At 37.2% G+C, this 15,163-nt stretch overlaps 1 protein-coding gene and 1 long non-coding RNA gene across 2 annotated transcripts in view; both read left to right on the forward strand.

The window, feature by feature from the left end:
• The window catches only part of LOC135172636 (uncharacterized), an 80,554-nt gene that overhangs the window by 17,477 nt on the left and 47,914 nt on the right, over positions 1–15,163 (forward strand). The window lies entirely within an intron of this gene.
• Positions 768–5,632, forward strand: LOC135170299 (uncharacterized). Its single transcript, XM_064136007.1, has 6 exons — positions 768–1,026; positions 1,119–1,334; positions 2,041–2,214; positions 2,322–2,516; positions 2,760–3,202; positions 3,434–5,632. The coding sequence occupies exons 1-6, from the start codon at positions 768–770 to the stop codon at positions 3,782–3,784; spliced, it is 1,638 nt and encodes a 545-aa protein (XP_063992077.1). The 3' UTR covers positions 3,785–5,632.

The following is a 15,163-nucleotide window of genomic DNA, read 5'->3' on the forward strand; positions in this document are numbered from 1 at the left end:
GTAGGGAAGAGGCGTTTAGTTATCCAGACTTTTCCAGTCGAGTAGGAATATTCTACATTAAGTCCTGGGCAGCTGAAATGACATGTAAGAAGGCACACAAAATTAAACACAAATGTGCTTTATTAAATGTAACTGGACGACAATACGCCATATCCCTCCTCCACTAGAAAATAACGTAAAAATTGTTCGCATTGTGAAATGCAGTTTTTTTTTGGTAAGAGGGTATATGAATGAGGGTATATGTTTTAGTTGAACTCGTGATTAAAATTGTGGAAGAAACAAACAATTTTATGTTTTAAATCAACAATCGACATGAAAATCCGATCATCGAGGTCGTTAGAAAATTTCAATAGTGGAGTCGTTACATGCAAGTGGGACATAAATCGGTTAGATCTGGCGTCCGTGTACATAACCTTTCATAATTGCTCGTATCATCCGTTTATCGGGCTTTTTGTCTCAAATTCGGATTTCACCAACTAAGTTGACGGTAAATTACAAGAAGTGAGAATTTAATGTGAATTAAATGTGTGTTAAGTGTTTGACAGATATTTGTGATATAATCGTTTTGAAGGAATAGTGGCGCTAAAAAAGAAGCATCAGTGGGGTGATGACAAAAAACCGTTCAAAACACATGGAAATAGAAACGCAATTTTTTCTGTTAAATAATAAGCTATATGCATCATTCTGCAAAGTTATCAGTTTATATGAAACTACTCGAAAACACCAGGTTCAATTGTACGAATCGTGATTTTTTTTCATAACCTAAAATGTCGGAAACCTCACATCCATCTCGCGATCCAAAAAATCTCAGCGAACCATTCGCAGTCATCGAATTTCTCGAGAAAAACGAAAAAGGGCTACCATGCATTGATTTGGTGCCGAAAAAATGGTTTAATAGTGCAGAAGAAGACACCTGTAAATTCCCACCGACAACTGAATATCATCTACTTGACGACTACTTGGAAAAATTGCACTCGCCCAAGGACTCTTGGCAAAGTTATCCATTTTGCTTCATCACCGGAGCAGGTACAAAAATTGAAATGACTCCACTTATAACTTGATGAATTGCTCGATGGGTTCATTTCAATATTAAAGGATCATATGTTGATTGTGTTCAGCTGATTTGGATCAGGGTCGCAGAAGATTAAAAAAGGCCCAAGTAACTCTCAACTGTGAGACAACCGATGGTGAAAATGATCGAAAGGGGGGGAGGTCCGAAACTTCCTCGAAAGCAAAAATTTCAGCAAAACCCTTAACTGCATCAAAGTCTCAACTAAACAACATCTTTAGTACTAAAATCCCGATTCCACCTAGAAATCAAACTCCAAAGTCTGGTAAGTCCTGTTAATATGAAGTAAAAGTCAATTATCAACAATTATAACCACTCTTAACCCCAATTATTCATCCCCAATTTATTCAACTCTCGTATTTAACATCAAAAGACCCATCGTTCCCTAAATTGGGAATTAGATTGACCGAATTTTTGAAATCTTTTACAAAATAAATATTAATTATGTATCTGTGCAGTCATTACATGTGTATTTGTCTCGAAACATCGTTTTAAGAGAGAATCGCATTGAATGATTTTATAAGAAAATTTTTATTATGTTGTGGTCGAAAAATATTAGGTTATTTTTTTTTATTGCAATTCTTTACTCATCAAAAAATTGAGTCGCTAACAGAAATCACTACGTGCGAACAAGATAAAGTGGAAAATTTATGATTTACACTTGATATGATTGTTTATACATAAAAGCATTGGAATGTTGAGGGGACGAGAAACGTTCCATTTTTCCCCACCATCTCTTATGTAGGAAAGCATTATAATTCTGTTGTGAAGAGGTAAATCAAAGTGAACATCTACGGAAAATGGTAAAATTTTGATAGAAACCTTTTTTGTAGGAGCGATAGGTTCTACAAAAAAAATATTTTTTCAAATGCATGCATTCTTTCCCCACTTTGAAATAGCTATAAAAAACAAAGGCTGGAGACAACTTACGTTGTGTTACTACTTCACTACAAACTTGTAAAATTTCGTAGGTATACAAGCAAAACCAAAGACAAGATTTCAAAGCATTTACCAGAGTGGATCTGACTCTGAAGACGAAAATCATGATTGTCTTATAGCTAATCCTGAGGAGATTCGAGCCTCAAAGGCTCAAAATAATTCTGGCTTTTTGCAAATGTCGAGTAAATCGCGATCTGTACCAACAGGTAATAAATCAATTTTGAGGTAATATGGGACTGTAGCACGTAATTCTAAGTTCGTGTTAATTAAATGATCCGGGCAGGGATAAATCATCATTTTCAATAATTTCCAGGTGCATGTTTATCATTTAAACAGCGGTCAAGGAAGAATATTACTTTGCTTAAAGACGTCGAAACTGATGAATCTGAGAGCAATGATTCCTCCGATGGAATTCTGCAGTCACCTACAAAATCGATGGACTCAGCGAGAAATACAAGAAAAGAACTTCATTTGACACCTCCTTCACCACTAGTCCATAACGCTTCAGGTAAAATCGGCTCGGATATTCCATGACCAATCATCGGCCAAGTTCCTCCCGCATGAAAAAATTTATATTTATAAATATTTGAAAATGGTCCAATTTATATTTTGAACATTCTTTACAAAATTCGGAACTTATATAGAATTAGATTATATTATATATTTTTGGTGGGGGCTTGGGTAGTTTTTTTTTCATCTGATGCTGCTACCCATCAATTTATATCGTTTGGTCCTCCTTTAATTTCATAAGGTAACCGAAAAAGGCGTGCATCGTCTACTACACGCGCTGAAGACGGATTGAATTCGATTGTGAGCCCAGGAACTCCAAAAACTTCACGATCAATGATGGTACACCCTGCTAAGATGCCAAAAATGCTGGGACCACAAAACCAGTTGTCATCTAGTCATTATGCTGATAATGAACGTCGAATCCTGAACTCCCTTCGAGATTACTTTGATCAGCAATTAGATGAAAAGCTCGAAAATTTAAGACGCAGGATGGCTTACGATTTAAAGCAGTCTATGAATGAGCTCAAGACCACAATCATTGGCACTAATCTAGCCCCAGCTTCTGGTCCTAGCTTGCTTGAAATACAGAAGCAGATGTCTACGCCACTACCATTTGAAATGGATGATAAGTTCCAGGAATACGAAGCGATATTGACAACGGACCCAAATCTCGTAGAAACACTGGTAATATATCTGAAATTGATCGTTTTTCTTCTTTTTTATGTAAAATCAATAAATTGGGCGGTGACACATGCACTGGGTTCGTTTTCTGGTGATGAAAAAATCTTTCATCACCGGGACTCAAGTCTACGTCACTGGAACGCTTTGGTTATAGAACCAACCCGCTGGCGATGAGCCCAAAGATGTCTTCTCATGTTCATAAATTCAAAAAAATTTCCCTTCTTTTATTTTTAGCGATTATTCATGAGAGTTTTGATAAGCAATAAAAAAGAGATGAAAATATGTGTTTCCACTATCCTATCTGCGGTTCTGAGGAAGACAGTGTCACTGCACTATTCTGGTTACGGAAAGGAAGCTGGCGGAAAGAAAAAGAAAAATTTTTATAACACTACAGTATGCAAAGTGCTGATTGATGTGATAATTGAGGTAATAGGATCCAGCACTGATGAGAAGAAGATAATGTCAGAAGTAAGTACTTGGTTGTCACGTTCTGGCGATCGAGAGGGTGGGGGTAAGGAACGACAACGCGGGTCAAGTCATCATAACGAGAATAATTCAGTTTGTTCCTTTGATACCAATCGATAATACTTCATTTTTCCGGGATAAATGGAATTGTAAAATCACTGTGTTAATATGACTCCATTAATTCATTTTCGTAATTGTATTAGTTGTGATATTCTTGATAAAAGGTACGATTAATAGGAAAAGTTTATATTATCAATATATTTTTATCGCGAGGCGTTTCATTGGGCAGAATATATATTAATATATGAATATTGTTTAGTATTCGGCTGTCATTGAAGTATTAATTATATTTATTATATTTCTCCTGGCGAGGTCGGAAATCCAGAAGATGGAAATAACAATTGGAAAATGTGATGTATCTTAGCATAATAAAGTATTTTCTATGTCATTTCCTCATAAGTTAGATCACGGGAATAAATATCCGTTGTTGGTTCAGGGATTAAATATTATGTCCAAAAGTTTAAAGGGAAAAATAATAAGTGGATTTTTAATTTTTAAGAAAAATTCTAATGAAAGTAATTTCAGCCATTGAGAGCTGTTTTCAGTATTTGGTGATTCAAGTCAAATAATATTTATAAGGTTGAAGTTTCACAATCGGACTGCGTCCATATTCCCCAAAGATTTCAAATTTAAGGGTTGAAATTAATTAGTTATATGTAATCCTATCCAAGACTTTTTTATATTTCTAAGTTTGTTTGAAAGAGTGAATATAATAAGCAATATTATATAGAACTAGCACACAATCAATGCAACTAAATATCATTCTATGTTCCGGAGTTGCAGATGGAGAAGACATTATTGTAAAAAAAGGACGTCTTTCCGAGATGAAAAAATAATTCTTATCAGGATAATTCGTATCAGCAATTGTCTATGGATATAAGAATTAATTCTTATCATCCATAGCGGAATAAATTATCCATAATATTGCTATTATAATGACTGTTTTCATGCTTGAATTGAAGCACGATAATTTATCAATTCTAAACTACTAATTTAAAAAATAACATTGGTGCGTTATTTTGTTGGATATTTTGTTAATACAATCTTCGAATTCTGAAGACTGACTGCTAATATTATTAGATTGTAAGAGAGAGTTTATTAAGACTTAATATGGTATGTCGTATTAAATTTCGGATTCAAATGATCTACGTAGATTATTTATTTTAAAAGCGGATGAAAATAATCCACAAAAGATTTTTCTACAATTTATACCTGCAATCATTTTTTTGAGTTTTCATATTCTGTTCGCGGAAAAATCTCATAGTTGTGATTATCTTTCATGAAAATTGGAGATACAAACACTGCATATCTTTAACTGTTCAACCAAAATCGGATGAAAACATGTACTATGTCGATAGGAGGAAAAAAGTTTTTGATTGGCTGAGTTTTTTTGTCAATAGATTTAATAAATTTAAATATAAGTTTTGTCACATAATAAAACTGTTTTCTGTATAATGTTGAAGGTAATAAATACATGTCTGCTTATCAGATATACCGTTCATATATTTATTGGTGATTCTGAACCCAATACAGGCAACGGTTGGAGCCTGGCCACAGCTCTGGTCGTAAATCTGGGCCAATTTCGGGCCGAATGGTCAGCCCAGAATGCGGCCAAAGTTCGGCAATAGGTCTGGGCCAATTTCGGGCCGAATGGTAAGCCCAGAGTGCGGCCAAAGTTCGGCAACAGGCCTGGGCCAATTTCGGGCCGAATGGTAAGCCCAGAGTGCGGCCAAAGTACGGCGACCGAAGTCTGGCCAAAGTTCGGTCCCAGGCCTGGCCCCGTGTTATCATCCCAGGGTCTAGCCAAGTTCGGCGCGAGTTTGGCTGGAGCCCGGGTGCCGAGCTACGGCAGCTCGGCGGCCGTGCTTGTACCAAGGTTGGCCCATTCGTTTTTTCCTACCTGGGTGTGTGGCTTTTTCGTTGCCAATAGTTTGTAACATTTGAATATCAATTGACTAGTTTTGATTAGGATAACTTCGATAAACATGTTGAGAACTTCATTTCGATGGACAGGAACAACCCACACGGACCAGATAAGTCTTCGGATGATTTTTAAAAACTGGATTTTCGAGTGTCGATGGCGGGGGGGGGGGGGGTGAGACGTTTAAAGCTTCAAATGGTGGTCGAAAAACGGTTGAATGAAAATTATGAGGGTTGGTGGGGGCGGGGGGTGGGGAAAGGGGGTTGAAGGCACAACTGCGCCACGTGACGTCCTCGAAGAACAGTCACGACGAGAGAGTTGGACGGTTCGATGGTAGATGGCGACAGCGGTCGGTTACTCGGGCGGATGCTCTTCGCCGAGTGGTCCAGACGATGATCGAATGGCATCGCTCATATCTGACGAAAATTTCGAGTATGGCGAGGGGGTAACAAGGATATGACGGGATGATACATTCGCCCGCCCCTGGGGTGGGGGAAAAAATGAGATTTATTTGGAAAAAGTGTACGGTACGGTACGGGAATGTCTGATGGAGTGGAAGAGATTTCCTTCAGCGAAATTTAATGTTTCAGGGAAACTCTAAGGGTTTAAGGGATGAAATGAGGTGGCGGCACTTTTGAGGAGCCGGTGATTTTTGATGAATTTTATTGGAATCGAGAGGGGTGGGAGAATTTTTGGTTGGAAGTTGATGGTGAGATCGTATTGAGTTGAAAATAATCAACTTTTTTATTGTGTAGTGAATACAGGTGACTCGAAGACCTGTTTTGTTTGATTCAAGTCGATATAACTCACGGAGAAATGATTGATATTCCCTGGAGATATTATGTATTTCCAATTAGTTCTAGTAATTGATATTTGTCTTGAGAAAAACATCGCGATAAAAATCGCTTTTTTCTGTCACTATAAGTTGACTTATCTCTTTTACCACTTAGTTATTGGAATAATTTGCACGTTTGGTAGGAAAAAATATCATCTCTTGTTCAACAATTATTCAATCTCAGAGGAAAAATCCACTAGCAAGACAATAATATTTTTTTTAACACAAAAATGATGAATAGTTTTGTAAAAACGTTGAGTCAAATTTTAAATTCTAGAATAATTCATACGAAGGAAACAACTCGTTCCTTTGGTAAAAAAAAGGACAAATTAGAATTGAGGAAAACCTTGCGAACCCTCGAAAATCCGTTAAAAATTCTTGGTCTCCCAAATTTTTTTATTTTTATAATAAATTTTCAAATTGAACGAGGAAGAGATGAATTTTTCTGTACCGTCAGATTATTCCAGGAATTTATAACTTCTTACTGCGATGAAAAAAAAACTATTGTAAAAATTTTACAACACCTTCTTAAGTAGGGTCTGAATGACTAGGTTCAGGCAGTTTACCCCTAATTAAACTCGTTGAGACGATGGCCCTTTATGACCGGGTTTTCCTTCCCCTATAACACCGCCGTTTCCCTTTTTCATTTATAGCCCTCTACAGCGTTGTATCCGTAAACGAGTGGAATAACAAAATCAAAAGGCATGGTACGATCTCATCGTAAGTTACTGGCTGAAATCACCTTGTGCTCGGGTAGTTGATGAAGGGAAACGTCGATGAAACAAAAAGCATGACTGCGTCTTCCAATGGGGGAGAAAATAATACAGAGGAAACGAGTTTCTAGTTTCTGGTTAAAATTACCGAATTTCACATATCGAGGAGATCCGAGTGTACTTGGACTACTTTCTCGCTGGGGAAATACTCGTCTATTTTGGTAGCACTGGATTTGAATGTTCATGTTGAACAATGATGGATTATAAATATTTTATAATAAATATTTTATAAATAATCAGTTTTCAGCCACAAAAATCATTTCTTCGGAGTTGATTAATTAACAGATTTATTCATATTTATCGATTTATATTGGTCGATTTGAATATCGATGTTTAACAATGATTAGTCACGAATATTTTACAATAAACATTTTATAAACAATCCATTTTCCGCCACAAAAACTATTGTTTCGGAAGCGTTCCAAATCCATTCCTACTCACAATGTCCCAAGAAAAGGATTTCAGAGTTAAGATCGAGTTTCCGAACGTCAGCAATTTTAATTATTATTTAAGAACTAATTAAAAAAAATAAAAGTGGCGAAATATCATGTGAATGACACTGAATATTTATAAAAAATTTTCCACGTAATTAAGTCCCCAAATTTGATGACGAAAATTGGTGAGCCAAAAGCGTATTCCATACAAAATCGTAAAAATTTATTAATTTGAATATTTGAAAGAATATTCCAAAACAGCAAAATTTAAATTTTCCATAAAATCTTCAAAGTCCTCACTTTCCAATTTTTGTTCAATCGCTGACCACATTTGCCACAGAATTTCTCCCCTAAATCCTGTCAATACAAATTCTTCATTCAAAGTCACCCCTGTCAACCCTCCCCATTTCAAAAATAATTCTCCTTTACAAATAATATTCGCAACCCCAAACTACTAAACAATGACCCACTGAAAAAAATTCCAAAATCACTAAGATCTCTCTGAGATTCTAATTTCCTTCAGGACTTTAAGGGATTAAATAAAATCCAGACCATCTGGTGTCTCAAATTTTGCACATTCCCGGACGTTGCAATTTAAAAAAATAAGTTCTCCTCGCCGGAAGCGAAATATATTCCTCCAGTTACGAAGGTGAAAAAAAAATGAAAACTAAAAAACAGGAAAAGGGGAAAAATAGTGGAAAGGATGCTGTGGAACGAAATAACGGGATAGTCATATTTTCTTCTACCGTGAAAAACGAATATTCCTTATGTACAGAGCGCAGATGCTGCTGAATATTACGTAGTAGAATTTTTCATCCGTTGAAATAATCCCAACAGCTGGGACTATCGCATCAGCTATGCGAGACGCGACGCGTCCGACGGCATTCGTTCGCTCCTAGCGCCCACGTTTTTCTCACCTTATCCTCACCCGCCCACCCGACACTACGTTTTAGCGTTCGGTTGAAAATATAAAGTTTCGGTATACAAAGGAGAGTGAGAGCGGATTCTGCATATTTGCGAGGGAATTTCCTTTGGGCAGGAATTACAAAGCACTCGGTTTGTATTCGTCGAGCGTCTGCGGTCCAAAATACACTGAACACGCCCTTGGGAGAGTCGCTTTACATGAAAGACATCTCTTTTGTTCGTTAGATTTTTTTTTCGCTCAGGAATTTTTAACTTCACTGGTGACGCACTGGACGAACTAGTCTTCGGAACGACATTATGATGTCTTGAAATGTTTCAAATGGGAAAGGTGGGGGTACAATGGTCCGAATGCGACAAAAATGGTCTTTAAGGTTGTTGCCACGCGACAGTCTCTGTAAAGAGTTTATGCGCTGCAACAGGGCCCAGAGGGACGTGTAATCTTTTGACAGTATGTGGTGTCACTTGATTGATTGCATTGTTTATGAGCCAGTAAAATGTAATGATATATTTTCAATTGTAATTATTAACCCTTGTGAGGACCTTACAACAGATAGACCCATTGGACAATCCTTCAACAATCAAAACTTTATCAACAATAGCAATGACAACGGTCACAATCGCAAAATTGTTATCTGACGATTGTAAAAGTTCCAGAAGAGGCGACGACCGCTTCTGGAGAATTGAAACATCTCTTCGTGTGGTATTCTTATAGCACTGACTGAAATATTGGCGTCGTTATCCCAGAAGGACTTTTCCATTTTTAGTTGATAGTATTTGTGATATCATCAACAAAGACTTTAACTGATAGGCCTTCAGTCCCGGAATTCCCACCGAATGATTTTTTTCTCGCTATAAAAATGGCCGAAAGCAGATTCGAATCGAGTGCGTTTCCAGCGACTTTGTTTATGAAGACAAGTGTGCTACCAACTGAGTCAAGGATCGCTTCAAGTCCCAAAATCCACACATCCAAGTCCAGTGTTGACATCTGCGTCTGACGAACGGTCACGTAGAGGTCACAGCAGATAATCCTCGTATGTGGTGTATCATTTCAATGAATTCAAGGACATTCCCCCGACAGGAAAATATGTCTGAGGGGAAAATAAATTCGTGAAGAGACTTTACAAATTGCAACTCATCAAAAATAGACTGACACCATTGGGGACCCAAAAGTCCAAGTGGATGGCCGCAACGGAAAAATGAGGGCTGTATTTTTGGCAATGGTGGCATACGGAAAAAAAATACGGTTCTCTCAAGGGACGCCTACACGAATATGTCTCCAGATATTTCATGTATTTCTCTCTAGTGTATCTTGTATGACTGGTACAGATACACTCCCGGCATCCAAATACACGTCATTCTCTCCCTCGACTATTTTTTTTCCTCCTGTGCATGTCGTCGTTTGGGAGCTTCTTCCCGCTCGAAAAATGTACGAGGCAATGGAATAAGTTATTCAATTCGGCAGACACATCCTGGGACCATATGCGATGGCTGTACCTTGGAAAATTCACGGATATTCGGTTCCATCTGGTATTGGAATGGATCAAATATTCTGAAATGAAATTCTGTCGAGAGAAGATGGAAAAAAAATCTGAGGTCTAATCTTTGGGTTTTGATGAGCGGAGCTCTCTATTTTTATTTAATGAATCATGTTTATTCATGAGAATTATTAGTTGATAACTTTGGACTCAGGAGAGCGAATCAACGAAGGAATTTTATGTAGTAAAAATTGCGGAACTGAAATTCGATTAGCGATTACAGAAGAGATTAGGGAAATTAAAAGCGCAGTATCGGATTTATTTGCAGAAGATTCAGATTAAATTCGGGGAAATTTTTTTCAAACTTTTTTGCTAAGAAATTATATGAGAAATAAGTGATTTTTGTTTAATATTTTTCTGCTTGTGGGGGAGCTTTCAGTGTTGGTGTAATTTTGGGAATGCGGAGACAGTGTTGTTTGGCCAATGTTGCAGCAATGTTGGGTGTTACTGGTGTGGCAACATTGATAACATTGATAACATTGGGACAATTTTCGGTGTCAACATAAACCACTGAGAAATTCATAAAAAATTAATTCGATTGCAGTTTAGGAGAAAAAAATCGCAATTGATCGAAAATTAGATATTTTCAATAAGAGTCACTTCATTTCATGAAACTCAGCAGAAAAAAATCTGAAAGTGACGAATTTTCATAGTTTTCTGGAGAAATTAAATTACTGGAAGTTGGCTGTGACTGTCCTCATCCACAAAAATATATTCAACATATTATATATTTTATTAATTATATTGATTATATTTACCAGGCCCTTTTGGTTTTCTACTTATTTCCAGGAGTAAATGGACCAAAATGTACCCCTTCTCTCTGACCTTTCCAATAAATCCCGAATTTTCAATCCCACAATGATCTAAAATTTCCCATCAATTGCCATCTGCTAAAAACTTCCTCAGTTTCCCTCAAAAAATGACAACCAAATTTTTTTTTAAGCTCTCCCTTCATTTTCCAGACGATGAATATACAAAAATTTGTTCCTCCCCTATAACTTTTTTTCTTAATTTCAATTTCCTCGAGAACAAACCCGTAATTTTATCAACGAAGTCTCCTCAGACACCGGAGCACTCACTCTTTCTTCTCATTACAGCTCAAGGAGAACGGAATCCTCCCTTTCCCAGTTTTAATCCTGCGCTGTCGTATCGCAACAGTATATCGTACAAATGACTTTAACGCGAGGTAAAATGCACAGGTGGAGGAGGTAAATAGAGAAATGCCGGCTGTAGGAAAGCATCCGCGAGATGAGGTTTGCAGGTACTCTCCCGGACGGTTTCAACCCTCATCCGGGCACCCCCCCATCCCCCTACCCCCTTTCCATCGCCCCCAATTGTTTGTGTATCTCGTTTTCTCTCGTCAGTGTGTTTTCGTGTTGAGGCTCTATGCTAAAATCATCTCTTCCCTCCGGATGCTTTATTCTCCCCCGGAGGGATGGGTGATTTCATGGCTGCACCAGAAAACTGCTACACAACGAACACGAACGCACGCAGGGGTGAACGATGCTACCGAGGGGTTGATGGAAGCGGAATTTGAGGGTGGCTTTGCAATGCATCACAGTCACCGGCTGATGCAGCATGCTGTTTTCCCTCCCTCATTTCGACAACAAAAACCTCATCACTGTACCTTTACTCTGTCGGATATTCCGGGAGGGGTTGTAATGCATTAGGTGCTTCCATTATCCGTGATATTTTTTTTTTCCCCTTCCGCTGTGGGTTTGAGAATTTCTTTTGAAATTTCTGGGAGTTCTCAACGTCTCCGTGATAATTTATAATGATTTAATTATTACTTGGGAGGACACTAGAGATTAGGTGGGGATCATTTATTTGAGAGACACTTTCTGGTTTTTTTGCGCCAAGATGGAGGTATTGTCGTTTATTTCAAAGGTTACAGGGGATGCTCTCGTAAAGAAATTACGAAAGTGAATAGCGGAGAGAAAGAAATGGATTTATTATGAGAATTTGTTATCGATGGAAAGTTGATGATGTGTTTTTCATTTGGGGGTTCGTTATTTTCACTTTTCAAAATACCTCGATGATTTTGAATCGTTTTCTGCGAATAGGGGAAGCATGGTGCTATTTAGAAGATTGTTTATACGTTGGGGGTGATAAACAATTGAAGAGTGTTCTTGAAAAGTGAAAAATAAGTTACTTTTTTATTTTTAAAAGATTTGAATTATTCCAATTTGGCATCATTTCAATAATTTTGGTTTGTACTTAATATGCGATTTCCCAAATAGGAGAAAATCAAATTTATAACGTTTACAATAAAATGAAAATGATGCATCGAGAGAAAATAATATTATTCCAACGAAAAACTATGTTTCACGTAAAAATATCAGATGAAGAGTAACAAATTCAGTCGAAACTATTTAATTAATTCAATATTTTTTTGCAACAATCAAAGTATATCTACATATGACTTGATATTTTAAGCGAAGATAATGTATGCAAGATGTAAAAAGTGTAACTAACCCTATTGTTAGGTTCCGGCACTTTAAACCAAAAACAAATTATATCGTTAATAAATGTATTCATGAAACGAAAATCTTTTTTTTTAAACAAAAATCGTAGTTTCCGGTAGAAATTATCATCCATTCACTAAAAAGGATCGTCATTATCATTTCAATGATCAACTCTCGGACAATAATAATAATTATAATTAATTTATTAGTTAATTAATCTCACAAAAAATGCAACATTTGAAAAATAGAAAAATACATAAAAATCATACCGATCTCATACGTTTAACATATTTCTTGAATTGTATTTTTATTTTATATTTGTGAAAAAAATGGATAAAAAATTGAAGGTAATAAATAAATAAAGCTATAAATTCCGTAAAATTCTCCGTTCCACAAATTGGATGGTTCCAAGATCCCATTATATCGAAGTAGAGGGAAAATAGTGAGAATGAAGCAATTTCTGCGAAAAAAGTTTTTGTTCACTTCACGGAGGAAGTCGTGAGAGAAAATGAAGAACCGTGAAAAAGGGATTGATGGTACGTGTATGGCCACCCCATTGAGTTTGTCACGACGCCATCTTCAGTTACTGGTTCGACCCTCGATTCTTCGCCCTCACGAGATATTCCGGATGTTGTCACTGAGTGTATACACAGTCAGGCGAAAAATGAAAATACGGAAGAAGGGGGAACGAAAACAGTGAGATTATGCTGCCTCATTGAATGAAATTGAACTTGGTATTCCTTTTGAGTTTTCTGGATACGGAGAATTGGATATCTCGTTTCACTTCCAATAGCTTGGGAATGTTTTTCCCGGGGAGGAAAGTTTTTGTCTTTTTGGAGGGATTTCTGATGATGCGCGAGTTTTGAACTTTGAATTTTTTGAGTGAGAATGGGGATTTGAACGATTCAGGGACAATTACCGATATTTCAGTTTATGGCGGAGGAAATTTGGCGCGAGATTATTTTGCGACATTTCCCAATTTTTCGGAATGAGATGAGAATTTTTGAGAGGGAGGGGAATTTTATGTGATGAAGAATTATGAGATGAAGGATGAATTCATTAAAGGATTCTAGTTCTTATCTTCTCATTTTTGGGTTTTTTAAAGATAAAATTCTGCAAAAGGTTTTAATATTTTTTAATGGCTCACGTAGTTCCCTTACCGTTGAATAATTTTCCTACATTCCCAGTATATTTTCCTAGAAATTCTAAAAAATTTCCAAAAATAGTTCCACGACTACGAAACTTTGTGAGTCACTAATGTGTTCACTGATAACAAAACCTAAAACCTGTATATTTGTTCATGTCCATGTGATTCATAATTCCATTACCCTAGGAAAAAAAAACATTAAAAATGAGAAGATCTCAGCAATAATTCCTCGAATCAAATTTCATTCCCCGCGAAAAAATATATCCATAATTCTGTAGCCACATCGAGTGAAGAGAATTTTCCCGGAATTTTTTCCGAGCGTTCCCCTATTTTTATCTCCATTTCCTGCAAAAAATCGCGATCTGATCCTGTCAATTCTCTCCATCTTCCCCTAATTTAAATTCCGTAATTCTCCCTGAATATTTCTCTCCGTGCATTTGAACACGAAATCTCCCCAATCAGCCCCACAATAATTTACAATCCAATAAAAATTTACCAGCTGATAATCCCCACAATAGTCATCCCACGCCCAGTCCTTAGCAACGAGAACGAAACTGGAAAAGAGGCCGTAACGCAAAGAATTTCCCTCCAAAAAAAAAAAATCGAAGTACATCGATATTCCCATAAACCGGTGTGGTAATTTCCCCCACCACATTCTCTGCACCTGCCACCTTCAATTTACCAAAATGGTCAGTCAAGAAAAAAAAAATGTTTTTTGAATTAAGCATCGTATTTGCAATTCAAGCAAAGAAGCTTCTCCCTCCGCATCTCCTAAATTCCATCAATTTCTCTCTTCACATCGCACAGCCCGAAGGCAATCTCCCTGTGGCCATATTGCAGTGGATATAATGCTACGACCCTCGATTGCCAACACGGCGAACGTTGTAATAAACTCTGGGTTATATTACGGATACCATCCAGTACATATACTGTTTGAACATACTCCCCACGATGATGTTTCTGTCTCACCGTTGGATATTCTTTTGAATTTGCCGCGCGCGTACCAGATATCCCATACACGTGGTACCGTGGTACTCATGTTTCGAGGTAATCGTGGAAAACTCGACCTCTGGGAGAGTCGAAGGAAAAAGGGAGCCACGAAGAGGCTGTAACTAGACTCGCGGTATTTATACGAAAGACAAATGGTTATTATCAGACGACGGGTTTGTGATGACCTCGGGAGTGATGTTTATGGGAAAATAGACTCAAATGCACCCCCTGCGGTGCTTTGACCCGTAATTTGGGTGATTAACGAACGTATTTGTACTGCTCATCTCCATATTTTGTGATTAAATAAAAATTTATGAACTACTGGAAGAAAAATTAGAAAAGATATTCTGCGGCGAAGGGGGATGAGAGAAGTCACTTTTGAGGATTGAAGTTTTTTGGAAATATCGGGAAATCT

This window comes from Diachasmimorpha longicaudata, chromosome 2 (genome assembly GCF_034640455.1).
Source record: "Diachasmimorpha longicaudata isolate KC_UGA_2023 chromosome 2, iyDiaLong2, whole genome shotgun sequence".
NCBI lineage: Eukaryota > Metazoa > Arthropoda > Insecta > Hymenoptera > Braconidae > Diachasmimorpha > Diachasmimorpha longicaudata.